The 11,663-nt window shown below is 37.4% G+C and overlaps 3 protein-coding genes and 1 long non-coding RNA gene across 4 annotated transcripts in view; 2 read left to right on the forward strand and 2 right to left on the reverse strand.

Moving 5' to 3' along the window:
- LOC111371938 (vetispiradiene synthase 2-like) overlaps positions 1–962 on the reverse strand; it is a 4,153-nt gene extending 3,191 nt beyond the window's left edge. Inside the window, exon 1 of the mRNA XM_022994086.1 lies at positions 702–962. Within this exon, the coding sequence (XP_022849854.1) occupies positions 702–962 (261 nt within the window). The remainder of the gene's footprint in view (positions 1–701) is intronic.
- A 909-nt stretch (positions 963–1,871) lies between these two features.
- Positions 1,872–4,781, forward strand: LOC111372152. The gene is made up of 2 exons (XM_022994348.1): positions 1,872–3,851; positions 4,664–4,781. Exon 1 carries the CDS (start codon positions 2,095–2,097, stop codon positions 3,820–3,822), a length of 1,728 nt encoding a protein of 575 aa, XP_022850116.1. The 5' UTR covers positions 1,872–2,094; the 3' UTR covers positions 3,823–3,851; positions 4,664–4,781.
- Positions 4,782–5,419: 638 nt separating this feature from the next.
- On the reverse strand, positions 5,420–6,863 carry LOC111372154 (GDSL esterase/lipase At2g04570-like). The gene is made up of 3 exons (XM_022994349.1): positions 6,429–6,863; positions 5,861–6,350; positions 5,420–5,783 (listed from the first exon to the last, which is right to left on the reverse strand). Exons 1-3 carry the CDS (start codon positions 6,783–6,785, stop codon positions 5,590–5,592), a joined length of 1,041 nt encoding a protein of 346 aa, XP_022850117.1. The 5' UTR covers positions 6,786–6,863; the 3' UTR covers positions 5,420–5,589.
- A 1,370-nt stretch (positions 6,864–8,233) lies between these two features.
- On the forward strand, positions 8,234–10,195 carry LOC111372155. Its single transcript, XR_002698695.1, has 2 exons — positions 8,234–9,374; positions 9,641–10,195. It is a non-coding gene; the product is annotated as an uncharacterized LOC111372155 (long non-coding RNA).
- The last annotated feature ends 1,468 nt before the right edge of the window (positions 10,196–11,663 follow it).

Here is an 11,663-nt window from a genome sequence, read left to right on the forward strand (position 1 = left end):
TTTTTTTTTTACTGCATCAGTGAACTAAGTAGGGCCCGAGGCCCCCTGCGAATCAATAAATTTGTGGAGCATGCTGCAACAAAAGGATGGTCCCCTATGCATTTCATTCTTTCCTAGTAGTATGGGCGCTGCTCCGGTTTTCAAAGGTCAAAAGAGGTATGAAATTCCTACCTTGTATGTGGAAAATGGAATTTACATGATGAAATTTTATTGCTTTTGATGGTATAAAATTAGTCTTTAATTTTGATTAATCATTGTACAAGGGATGATATCTAACTCCAACAACTATTTAAGACAGAGTAAATGAGGATTGGGCTTCCTAACCTTACCCATAGTGTGATTATGGATCCACATGTATTAAAGGTGAGGTTTTGGTCTCCAAGGCCCAATTGTTTTTCCTTTTATTTTTGTGGAAATTACAGCCAACCCTAGGTTTCAAATTCCCAATTCAAAGTTAAGATTTAAAGTTTTTAAATTCAAAAACCAGATAATCATAACATTTTTTAAATATTAATAATAAAGTTATAAAATTAAAATCCATTTCCACTCCCTAAAATCACCCAACCCTAAAATATATTCCCTCTCTCTATCCTCTCTCTCCCTTTCATACCCTTCCCGTCGTTTCTCCAGCGGGCGACTATGACGACTTGATTCGTCATCGCATGGTGCTGTCGCTGCTCGTAGCGGCGTGGTTAATTTACGGTTGTGTGGGGGTGGAAGTGTGGATTTGTGGTTGTGGTGGATGTGAAAGTTCGGGGTTGTTCTGCTATGTTACCTCCAGCGCTGAGGCTCAGCATCGAAGCGATCGAATGGAGTTGCCTGAATTTATACACATCGCATAGCGTTGATCGGAAGCTGCTACAAACCCGGTCATAGTCAAATCCAAATCTACGTGTATAGAGATGTGTGACGTGGTTGTGGTGGAGGCGCCGCGTTGGTGTTGATGGTGGTGGCGCCTCCATCTGGTCTGTTGGCGATTTTGTCGAGTGTTGGGATTTTCTATTTCGTTTTTTGGTGGTAAGGTGTGCTCGTTGTGGTGTTTTGAGATGACGGGGCTATCGGGAGATGATGGTGGCAATTTTTGCCCACGACAGTTGTGACGTCAATGCTGCTGACAGCAGTAGTGGTCACAAGTGTTGGTAGCAGTCACAAATGATTTAATCTGTGATCAATAAACAACATGTGACTAATGAGAAAAAGGAATTGTGACCAAGAAATAATGCGTGACCTATAAAATTGTTAATTTGTGATTGTTTCATAAATTGTGACTTATAATATGTGTGATCTGTGACTAAAAAATAAATTTGTGACGTATAAATTTTTTATCCGTGACCAATAAACAAACTGTGACTTATAAAATTTTTGAATTGTAACCATAAAATAATTTGTGACATATAAAAATTTTGATTTGTGACCAAAAATAATATGTAGGTAATTAAATTTGTGAAATTGTGACCAACTTGTATAAAACTGTGACCTTAATATATTTAATGAATAAAATATATAATTAATTAATTAAATCATAAATATATTTTGATAAATATCCGATTTTTGAAACTTGAAACATTTTTTCTTACTTTTTAAATAGGTGATAAATAATCTCTTACTTATGAAATTTTTCCTTCCCTTTATTTTTTAAAGAAATGAAATTCTGCCCGAGCCTAATAAAGTCCAGGCCTAAGTCAAATTCTCTAAAGGTTCCGCCCTAAATCTAATTCCTCTCTGCCCATAGTTTCCACTCTCGAATATTTGTTTGCTCACATTTAATGCTATTTGTGTAATTTTCCCATTAGATTCAATAAACCCAAAAAACCCGGGCCCATAATAATTCGTGGCGGTAACCCTACACTCGCTAACAGCCATGACTAGTTTCTAGCGCGCTCACTCTCACTTCTACCCCACCTACGACCCACGCCACACCACCCATGCCCTAGCCTATTGTCTTCTCCGATTCCAGGCAAACCGCAAACACAGACGCAGCTGAGTCTTCCCACGTGCTTATTCCCACCCTCAAAGAGATTAAAAGAAGTGGAATATATTTATTAAACCCACAAAGAATTACAATAAAATAAGATAAAAATAGACAATACCCATATGCAAATGCATCCCACCACCGATCACCAGCGAAAGCCACCGTCGGAGCAGCCGTGTTCCACCGAGATACTATATCAGATAACCCAACTTCTGAGTCATCTGTTGCAGTCTACTCTCTCCATTACTACCTTTACATCGAGATGGCAGTGCCTTCGATCGAAGCTTGGTACATTAAAATGGGTTCTTTCCGAAATCTCGGATTCCTCGCACTGGGCCTACAACCCTTTACTGGGTACCCTCCTTCCCGATCTCCTTTCGACTCTCCTCCATGTTGAAATCCTGTGCAATCAGTGTTCTGACCCTTCATTTACTCCCGGGAAACTCATCATGCAATCGGACCTCGACATGGCCTCTGGTTGGCTTTCGAAGCAAAACAGCGATCTTGATCTCCTACTCCGCTCGGGGGTCCTTCATCAGTCTAATGCCATTGTTCTCTCTCACCCCAGTGCCAATGGCCCAAAAGAGGACCTCTGTTTTTTCGTAAAGGACCTCTTTACAAGGCTCCAGATCGGGGGTCTTGAGTTCAAGCGCAAGGCATTGGATTCATTAATTCAGCTCCTTTCCGAGGATGAAAAGTCTGGGAGTGTTGTTGCCAAAGAAGGGAATTTGAACTGCTTGATCCACTTGCTCGATCCTATTTATCCGGATTCTGTGAGAGAACTAGCTGTTGTGGCGGTGTCAATGCTCGCTTCGGCGAGTGATATGTCGAGGAAATGTGTTTTCGAAGAGGGGGCTTTGGGTCCATTGTTGAGGATCATTGAATGTATCTCAATGCCCTTAAAAGAAAAGGCTGCCATGGCCGTGGAGTTCATCACTGCAGATCCTGATAATGCATGGGCGATTTCTGCCTATGGAGGTGTTTCGGTACTAACAGAATTATGTAAATCTGGTTCTGTTACAGCTCAATCATACTCCGTTGGGGCTATAAGAAATGTTTGCGCAGTTGAATATATTCGAATTGCATTAGCAGAAGAAGGAGCCATCCCTGTTTTGGTTCAATTACTTGTTTGTGGGATCCCCCCAGCTCAAGAGAAAGCTGCTAATTGTGTTGCCATTCTCGCTTCATCTGGTAAATTCTTTCACAACTTCTTGTTACAAGAAAAGGGCTTGCAGAGATTGCTACATTTGCTTCACGAATCCTCAAGCCCTGATACAATAGAACATGTATTGCATTCAATTTATTTGTTATCAGATTCCCAATCAAGCCACCTGACTTTATCAGGATCAACAACATTTATAATACACATAGCTGAGCTAGTAAAATATGGGAGCATTATGTTACAGAAAATTTGTGCTTCATTGCTTGCTAATTTATCGATAAGTGATGGTAATAAGAGAGCCATTGGTGGTTGTATGGGTTCATTAGTGAAGCTAATGGAGTCTGTGAAGCCCGATGGATTGCAGGAGGTTGGGTCGAATGCTTTAGTGTCATTGTTATCAGTGAGCTCGAATAGGAAAGAATTTGTGAGAGATGAAAAGATTTTAATGAAGCTTGTGAACATGTTGGATCCTGCTAATGATGTTATTTCAAAGAAGTTCCCCATGGCAGTGGTAGTTGCTCTTACTGCTGGATCGAGCCATGATTGTCGGAAGAGGCTAATGACAGCCGGCGCTTATGGTCATTTGCAGAGATTAGCCGATATGGATGTGGCTGGAGCTAAGAAGGCTTTGCAGAGACTCTCCGGAAATATGCTGACCAATATATTTACCAGGTCTTGGAGGGAATAACAAATATTTAACTACACCCATAATCAAAGGTAGTATTTCTAAGTAGACATAATTATTTGTTCATTCTAATTGTGCTCATTTCTGTGGGTTGAGTTTTAAACAAAACTCCAGTATTAACAAGCCGAAAAAACAGTTTTAGCTTGACAAAGTTATCCTCTGGATGCCAGATTATCATGTGATTCCATCATAGATTAACTGTTTAATAACTGTCAATTCTTTGGTTGCTATTCAAATTTTGACCGGGATAGGGATGGGAAAGAGTGTGATTGGTTGGGGCTCTCATTACCCTTATCCTTTACTTACAGATCTCAAATCTCTCTCGACACCGAGAATTTTTTATGTGTCTAGGTTGATTAGAGGTTCGGTGTCAAAAGCATTTACAAAAATGTGAACTATGCAATCAATTTTCATTGAAATGGATAATCCATAGGGCTCATGACGTGATGACCATGTTGAGTAATTTATATGTTTGAAAGCTGCAATTGCTGGAATATTCTAGAACAAGTGGTGCCTAATAGCCTTTGTGCTTTGTTTTGATCTTATAATATAGAATAATGCTATATGTAAAAAGTGGAGATCATCCCCGCGAGAGTTTGCAGGTGATTATCCCAATTTTTACGAATAGAATTAGAGGAGACTAGATTACAAAAGTTTAATCCATTTATATTTAGAATAGTTGGTTTTGATTAACATTATGATATCCAAGCAAATTCATATTTGGCTTCGAAGGAGGAAAGCTCGAGGCTGATCATTTTTTTCCTCATTTTATGCACTAAATTTCCTTCTTTTTAATGTATTGTTATGAATCTTTATTTCTTTCATTTCCATTTTCTTTTGGCAGATTTTCCAACCGTCGATGAGGAAACTTCTGCTGCACAGGAAACAAACAACACACATGCATATGGTATACCCCAAATGGTAACATAGTATACTATAATTTAATAATGTGTAAAGTGTTCATCCTAATTTATATCATTAGAGCATGAATACATTTTGTAGTGTGTATTCTTCCAGTTGTTTAATTCACGCCAGTGACTGGAGCTGCTACTATGTTTTCTAATTCTCTTCTTCCTTGTAACTTTGTTCGATAATATGTACTTACAAGTCTGCTTGTTTTCACTTATAATGTCAAGCTCCGCTGGAAAGGTGTAATTTGTTCCTTTTTTCCCAGTGTTACACCCCTCTCCGTGGTGACACTAAAAATAATGTCTACTCATCTTTCCCTTTATAGCTTTTACTTGTGGATCTTAGCCTAGGGAGTTAGATATGATTTTGGGGTGTCTAATGATAACGAATATCGGTAGTTCTTTTTTATCTAGGACGGTGGTCTAGGAAGTGAAAGTGTGTACATACTGGAAGCTCAGGGTTGAGGGGTTTGGCTGCAAGTTTCCTTCGCTTTAGTTGGAACAGTGCAGGCCATGACCAGTAACATGGTAGGTGATGTTTTTTTTTACAATTTCGATCATAAGTTGTCAGTTATCATATGTTCGAAAGGAAATATTTAGTTGCTGGAGGTTTATGGAAATGAGCTTCTTAAGTATATTTGGTAGGGGATGAATTATCACTCTTCTGGGGAGTGCTAACAAGAATATCGAAAAACAGTTATAATAGCAGTGTATGCATGTATATATATTTTACATATTCGAATTATAAAGCAGCTTTAGAAAACCAAACCATTACAACAGGGAATACTATATCCCTTTCTCTGTTAAAAGCGCACACTTTTCTCTAACACGCTAACATTCATACACAAGCTCTCTCGCTCTTTCAATGAAATTGGTGTAAAACGGTCTTAACCATATGATAGGAAAGTATGGCGTTTGTCCTCTCCGAAGGATGAAATGCGTCCCAGAAAACGTATTTGTTTGCATCCGTACATGTCAACGGATTATATCGATCACACGCATACCCCATCTCAAACATCCCCGTGGCACAACATGCCACTTCCGAAACATCAAATCCTGCAAAAATCAGTAATTCATTATTCAAGTCACCGAACTAGACATGAGTAAAGAAGAGAACCGGTTTGAAAACGTACCATATAATGATGGTTTCTTAATTATTTGCAGCAACTTATTATAAGGATTGGAGAAAACCAGTTGAATCCCAGGCAGTTCTTTGTTTAGCGTCATTACTAAATTACTCAACTTGTTATTGAAATTCAAGGCAACAACATTATAACTCTCCACACAAGCACTTCCACTTTGTATATTTTCTGCTCTTTCCAATGGCATACACCCCATTGGAGGAAGGCCCCCAAGAGAGATTTTACGTGCCCCCAGACCATGAAGATTTACGATAAAATTTCTAGCAATCCCGATTAGAAAATCTTGGTATTCATCGACGGTGTACTGCATTTGTCTTTTAGGAAGCGTGTAATAATTTTCTAGAAAGTCGTTCGTTCCAATACTTATCAAGTATAACGCATCAGCAATAGTTTCACTGGCCTTCTGCTCACCTAAGTAGGCTTTAAGTTTCTTCTGATAGTCTTTGTAGTATTCTAACTCCTTCCAAAAAGGTATCACTCCCTGCAAGTAATTTGTTCGTGTTAAAATCATACGAGTATGTTTCATATACAGTACTGTGAATAAGATTTCGAAACTTACTAGGACATCAGAAGTTGCATTGTCATATCCAGTTGCAGCAGAAGCAAAAGTAACACCAACTGCAAAATCTGAAATTTTATACGTAGGATCCAAATAAGCAGGAACAAATGGTCTAAGACCAAGTTCCTCTGAGATGAAATCAGTCGGAACTCGGCCGTTGGAGAAGCGGCCGGTGGGCTTGCCCCCGTTAAAATCTCGACCATATGGCTCGAAATTGCTCCGAGCAATTGTCGGAATGTAATTGTTGTTTCCAGCATCAACAGATGAGTCCCCAAACACAATTATAGCTGGAACTTTGGCACTGATTTTTACTATAAGCATTAAGAAAAGCCATAGCAGTACGTGCACATAAGCCATTTTCTATTTTTCCTTTGATTTTCCTCGTTTTAACAGAACTCACCAGGAGAGGAACCATGCACGGATGAAGATATATAGTACCCGTGATGAAGATTAATTGATGACCCGTAGTGTCATAGGTTAACTGTATTTGTTGGTGCTTTAATTAGCAGTAGGTGGGGATATACGTTATGTCAGTGACTTTCACGGAAATCTCAATCGAGCCATTGTACTTCAATTTAATTAGTTTTAATTGGGTTGCTAAATTTCAATTTAGTTTCAAAATTCACCACTTTCTCACCCTCACATGTCGCCTCCAAACTTATGAAAATTGCTCAATTGATAGCCATACTAAAATAGATCTTCTGCATAATCCTGTTGCGGCATGCCAACTTACCACTGCACCACGTCAGAAAAGTGCTATAGAAAGCAGGCCTTTTAACCTCTTAATTTTATAATATAAAGACATTGATATAAACACTCATTTTACATTTTCTTTTTCTAGGTTGCCACGTAGCAAAAACGTGGATGGTTATTCACCGCATGGCTGCAAGCTAAACAATTTTTTATCCGTTTTGAGGATTATAGGATAATCATAAATGTGAGCGAGCAATGAAATTTGAAACTAAATTAAATTTCAGTGGCCAAACACGGGCAAATTAAACTTTATTGACCTAATTGAGATTTTGGAGAAAGTTCGGTTTATGCAAATGATATTTACTCGTTATCTGAACAACTATTTTTTTGGTAACATAAACTCTACGCAGTTAGTTATTAAATGAGAAAAAGAAGTCAAAATATTGTCTGTGCAATTGTTTGGATATGATTGAAGCGTTCATCTGCCCAGTTGCTGAAAATTTAATGTGTAGGACTTAGGTGAAATGACAGAAACAATACAGACAGACCAATGCATAAACAACATTAACTGATCACTGAACAAATAATGGTAATTGGTCGCCTTAGTACATACTATGATTTGCTCTACCCAGGTTGTTGGTTTCATTCCAGCAAGTACTTTAAATTTTTTATCTGCCAAGAAAAAAAATGAACAGAAAATAAAAGGCTCGTTGTGCACTGCCATATGCAACTTCTTAAGTCCATGCTTGAGCTCCATTTTGAGAAAATATTTCATAAAAAGTGAATTTTTCTGTAGAATGCGTGGTTCAAAGTAGAAAAAATTTTCGAGTTTACTTGCAAAATTATTTTTATTAGCAAAATGTGTGGCTGAAAGTGAGTTTGTCAAAAAATGAGTTTTAAAAAAGTACGTACCAACGGGGCCTAATAAATTAGGATGTTATGATCACTTCACTTCCAACTGCCCACCGAAAAAGTAAGAAATTATTTTGAAAATTTGACCTTCATTTAAAGCTTTCATCTGAAATGGAGGTGGGAGTTTAATTATGTGCATCATTATTCTTCAGATAAAAGTCTACCAGTTTTAATTAATGTCTCGTAGGATCATGCCATCTTGTCAGAATCAATTCCTTAAGGGGGGACGTAGATGTTTCAAATGATAAATCTTTGTTTGCACCTTTTGTTGTCAGAAAATGTAAGGGGATATTACATGTTGCGCCATTGTTCCCGACCACCCCGTGACTTTGTTGGGGCCGGCCCTGTCAAGAAGGCCAATCCTCGGCACTCTCTCCGTGGTTTTAGTTCCACCTTACACCGGGGCCATGCCTTCGTGGACCAAGTTTGCTTCTCAGATCCCCTATTTTATGAACCACTTGACTATTAGAAATGGAGCGGAGGCCAAGGGCTCGATATATCTAAAGGCCATGATTAACTTATCGGCCAAAGTCCTCATATTAACTAGTATTAATTCAGAACTTGATGGTGTTTAAATTAGCTAATGAACATTACTTGCTTCTAGTTAATGGATATTGTATTCAATCGTATAGACAGGACAGGACAGTACAATTTGATCTCCAAAATATATGAGTTTGCTGTAGACCTTTAACTAATTGTGAAATAAGTTCTTTTAGGTTGGATTTCTTGAGAAAGATTGCGTATACATACTACATATATTCTGAAAGCCGTTACGTGCTGTTGATTATTAGCATCGAATTTCCAAACCTTGGAATAGGGACATGGTGTCACGCGCTAGAATCTGTGAATTTTTTTACGTTGAAATCAGTGTTGAGTTGCTATGTTGGTTTCTCTCAATAGAATTCTCCTTTCGTCAAAGAAAACTGATTAAGCTTCTATTGTTGATGACGATAAGGTCATGCTGAGGCCTATGTAGTTTTGCAGCTTCAGTCTCTTGGAGCAACTAAAAGCATTCGCGAAAATCGTCCCCAATACGTTCATTCTTCTTGCTGCGAAAAGTTTCTTAGTTCTAATGATATTGTTCATGAAAATCAACCTCTTTGGAGAACTGCAGTAAAACTAAAACCAATGATTTCCATCCATAAGATTAAAGATGGAGCTTTTCATTCTTGTTCCATTTGACCTTGTTCAATATGTTTTCTTCTATCATCCAGGCTCTCTGTCGTATCACGGAAAATTAAAGCATATTGACATTTTGAGGGATATAACAGCCTGCCTGCAAAATTTAGCTGCTCCTCAAGGAGATTCAAGGAACCATCATGAGATCTGGATTAATGAATGGTTAGCACAGATTATATTGGTTTTTGGCTATTGTTTTAATTTTTAAGATTAAGTTCAAAGTCTGAGTCAAGTCCTGATGTTGGTTCATAAAGTAAATTCATGCTTGATTCTCTGCCTATTTATGTTTATGTTTTACTTCTTAGTCCGGTCTGCGGGGCAATCTTCTTTTTTTTCTTGCTTTTTGAACAACCCCATTTCAGTGAAGAAACGGTAACAGCTAGAATCTGATCAAAGCAATTGTTTTGGTGGCTATTGAATTGAAGCAGTGACATCGAGTTTCCCAGAGCCATCTAACTTCCAAATGGCAGTTTATATTGATACTACTGCTTTGGAGATGAAGGTATATGTCATATTTCTTCTTTAAAATTTTGTTTACTCTCTCAGTGATTGGGACCTGTGGATATTGTTGGGGTCGAACCCTGGTTCTCTCATTAATTGGCGCTACCAGATTTTGCTTTTTTGGAAAATCGTGTTTAAATGAGAAACACGCTTTTATAAGTTGAGCGTTGCTTCTGGATGGCTGACATGTTTTGCTCTCTTGGCCGTTGGATGATCATGGATCTAGAAAGATAAGTTCTTATTCTTTATTTCTTAGTGGATCTTGAGAGTCATCACTGTAATTTGAGAGACAAGTTCTTATTCTTCATTTCTCTGAACTTTTGTAATCTTTGTTGCCATTTTGTGTTGTTCTTAGCGCAACTGAACATAATCCTTTTATTAGATGCTCAACGGGGAATGTAGGTGTTAGAAGCGGTCACCGAACCTTCAAGGCTACGGCCGAAATAATTCTTTGCTATTCAACTTTAGTTTTCTGAAGTTTATTTTTGTTTGGTCGAGTTATTTTTGTTCTTTGACACTTATATTTTTGTATTTATTCATTTATTATATGTTTATGCTTTACTTCTGAATCCGGGGTCGTGGGCAATCTTTCTTCCAATGCTCTTTCTGGCCGTAGTTGAAACACTTGCATCTCGACTTTCCATCTACTGTAGCCTTTTCATTGACTTCTTAGGGGGTGTTTCTTTTATGCTTTCCTCTTTTACCCATCGTTTTTTAAACCTATATTATATGATGGAGATGATCCCTTTGTTCCTCCTTCACCCATCGGTTTTTAATCGAAACTCTATTTTACAAATGAACATGATAATCGTCATTGCATAATTACAACTTACATAGATTTCATCTCGTACCTAAAATACAATAATTAATTTGCATAAAAGTAAGTTGGCGTTCGTTCGAAGAAAACTATAAGCATTGTCTCCTCATGAGAATAGTATTGGGACAAAGTAAAAAATTCACAATAAATGGGGGAGACAAAGCTTTACCAAAAATCAATCACAGGCCTCTTATCAGCATAACCAAAGAGCCATAGCATTTTTTTGGGCCAAACATGTCATATTCAAATCCCAAAAGAGATTCCAACGTCAATTTGGTCAATATTCATATAATTTTTATGCTCTCTTGTATATTAATGTGTTCGAGTTTGAGTCGTGTGTGACTCAGTTAGCGAGTTTAGCCAGCAAATATTCTTGATTCTATAAGTTGTCATTTTTCCTCTGAGGTACAAATTTTAATTTGGGCTCTTGGCTGTAGATACTTTGTGATTGTTTTACTAAAATTCGGACACCATGAATGTAAGATCGTGAATATCGTGGAATTATCGTGAGAAATTGGGCTTCAAAATATTTAGTAAATAGTATCAAATAGGATCGTAAAATACAATAAAGAATATTTTAAAAATAATTTTTTCATTTATTTTATTCAACACTATCTATATTTCTACTAGACTGCATTATATGTCTATGTCCAATATACCGTATAAATGCAATCATCTCTTGCATTCTTCGTGAACTTTTGACTATCTTGTAATTATAAAGACAAAGTACAACCCATTTCGATTTTTCGCAAGTTGCATGTTTGGCTAAGATTATAAGTAACATTTTTAAGGGCTATTTCGACAATGAGCAAGGGCTTGCTACAATAAATATAAAAAATAAAAAACTACTGATAATCTTCTATACACATTCTCGTATCTTTTTTCCAACATTACTCGTTTGGTATTTCATGTGCCAGAGCGTTCATCAGACACGCAATGACCCAAAAACCTGAACAAACCAAAAAAAATAAAAAAATAAAATTAGAAAAAAATAAAAAATGGAGGGTAAAGAAGAGCCCCAAAGTTTTGAAAGTAACACTTGTATGGCTTCTCAAAAAATACGAAACAAGTTTCTTTATCCTCACTTTCTTTTTTACCCCTCCTCCTTCTTCATTTTTTTTTTTTTTTTTCCT

The sequence above is a fragment of the Olea europaea genome, chromosome 23 (assembly GCF_002742605.1).
Source record: "Olea europaea var. sylvestris chromosome 23, O_europaea_v1, whole genome shotgun sequence".
Lineage (NCBI taxonomy): Eukaryota > Viridiplantae > Streptophyta > Magnoliopsida > Lamiales > Oleaceae > Olea > Olea europaea.

Bases quoted from the DNA above. Each gene is read 5' to 3' on its own strand.
- LOC111372152 (XM_022994348.1), top strand. From the start codon at position 2,095: ATGCAAATGCATCCCACCACCGATCACCAGCGAAAGCCACCGTCGGAG.
- LOC111372154 (XM_022994349.1), bottom strand. From the start codon at position 6,785: ATGGCTTATGTGCACGTACTGCTATGGCTTTTCTTAATGCTTATAGTA. The intron at 6,351-6,428 runs GTAAGTTTCGAA...AATTACTTGCAG, and splicing joins ATGCAACTTCTGATGTCCTA to GGAGTGATACCTTTTTGGAA. The intron at 5,784-5,860 runs GTACGTTTTCAA...TGATTTTTGCAG, and splicing joins TAAGAAACCATCATTATATG to GATTTGATGTTTCGGAAGTG.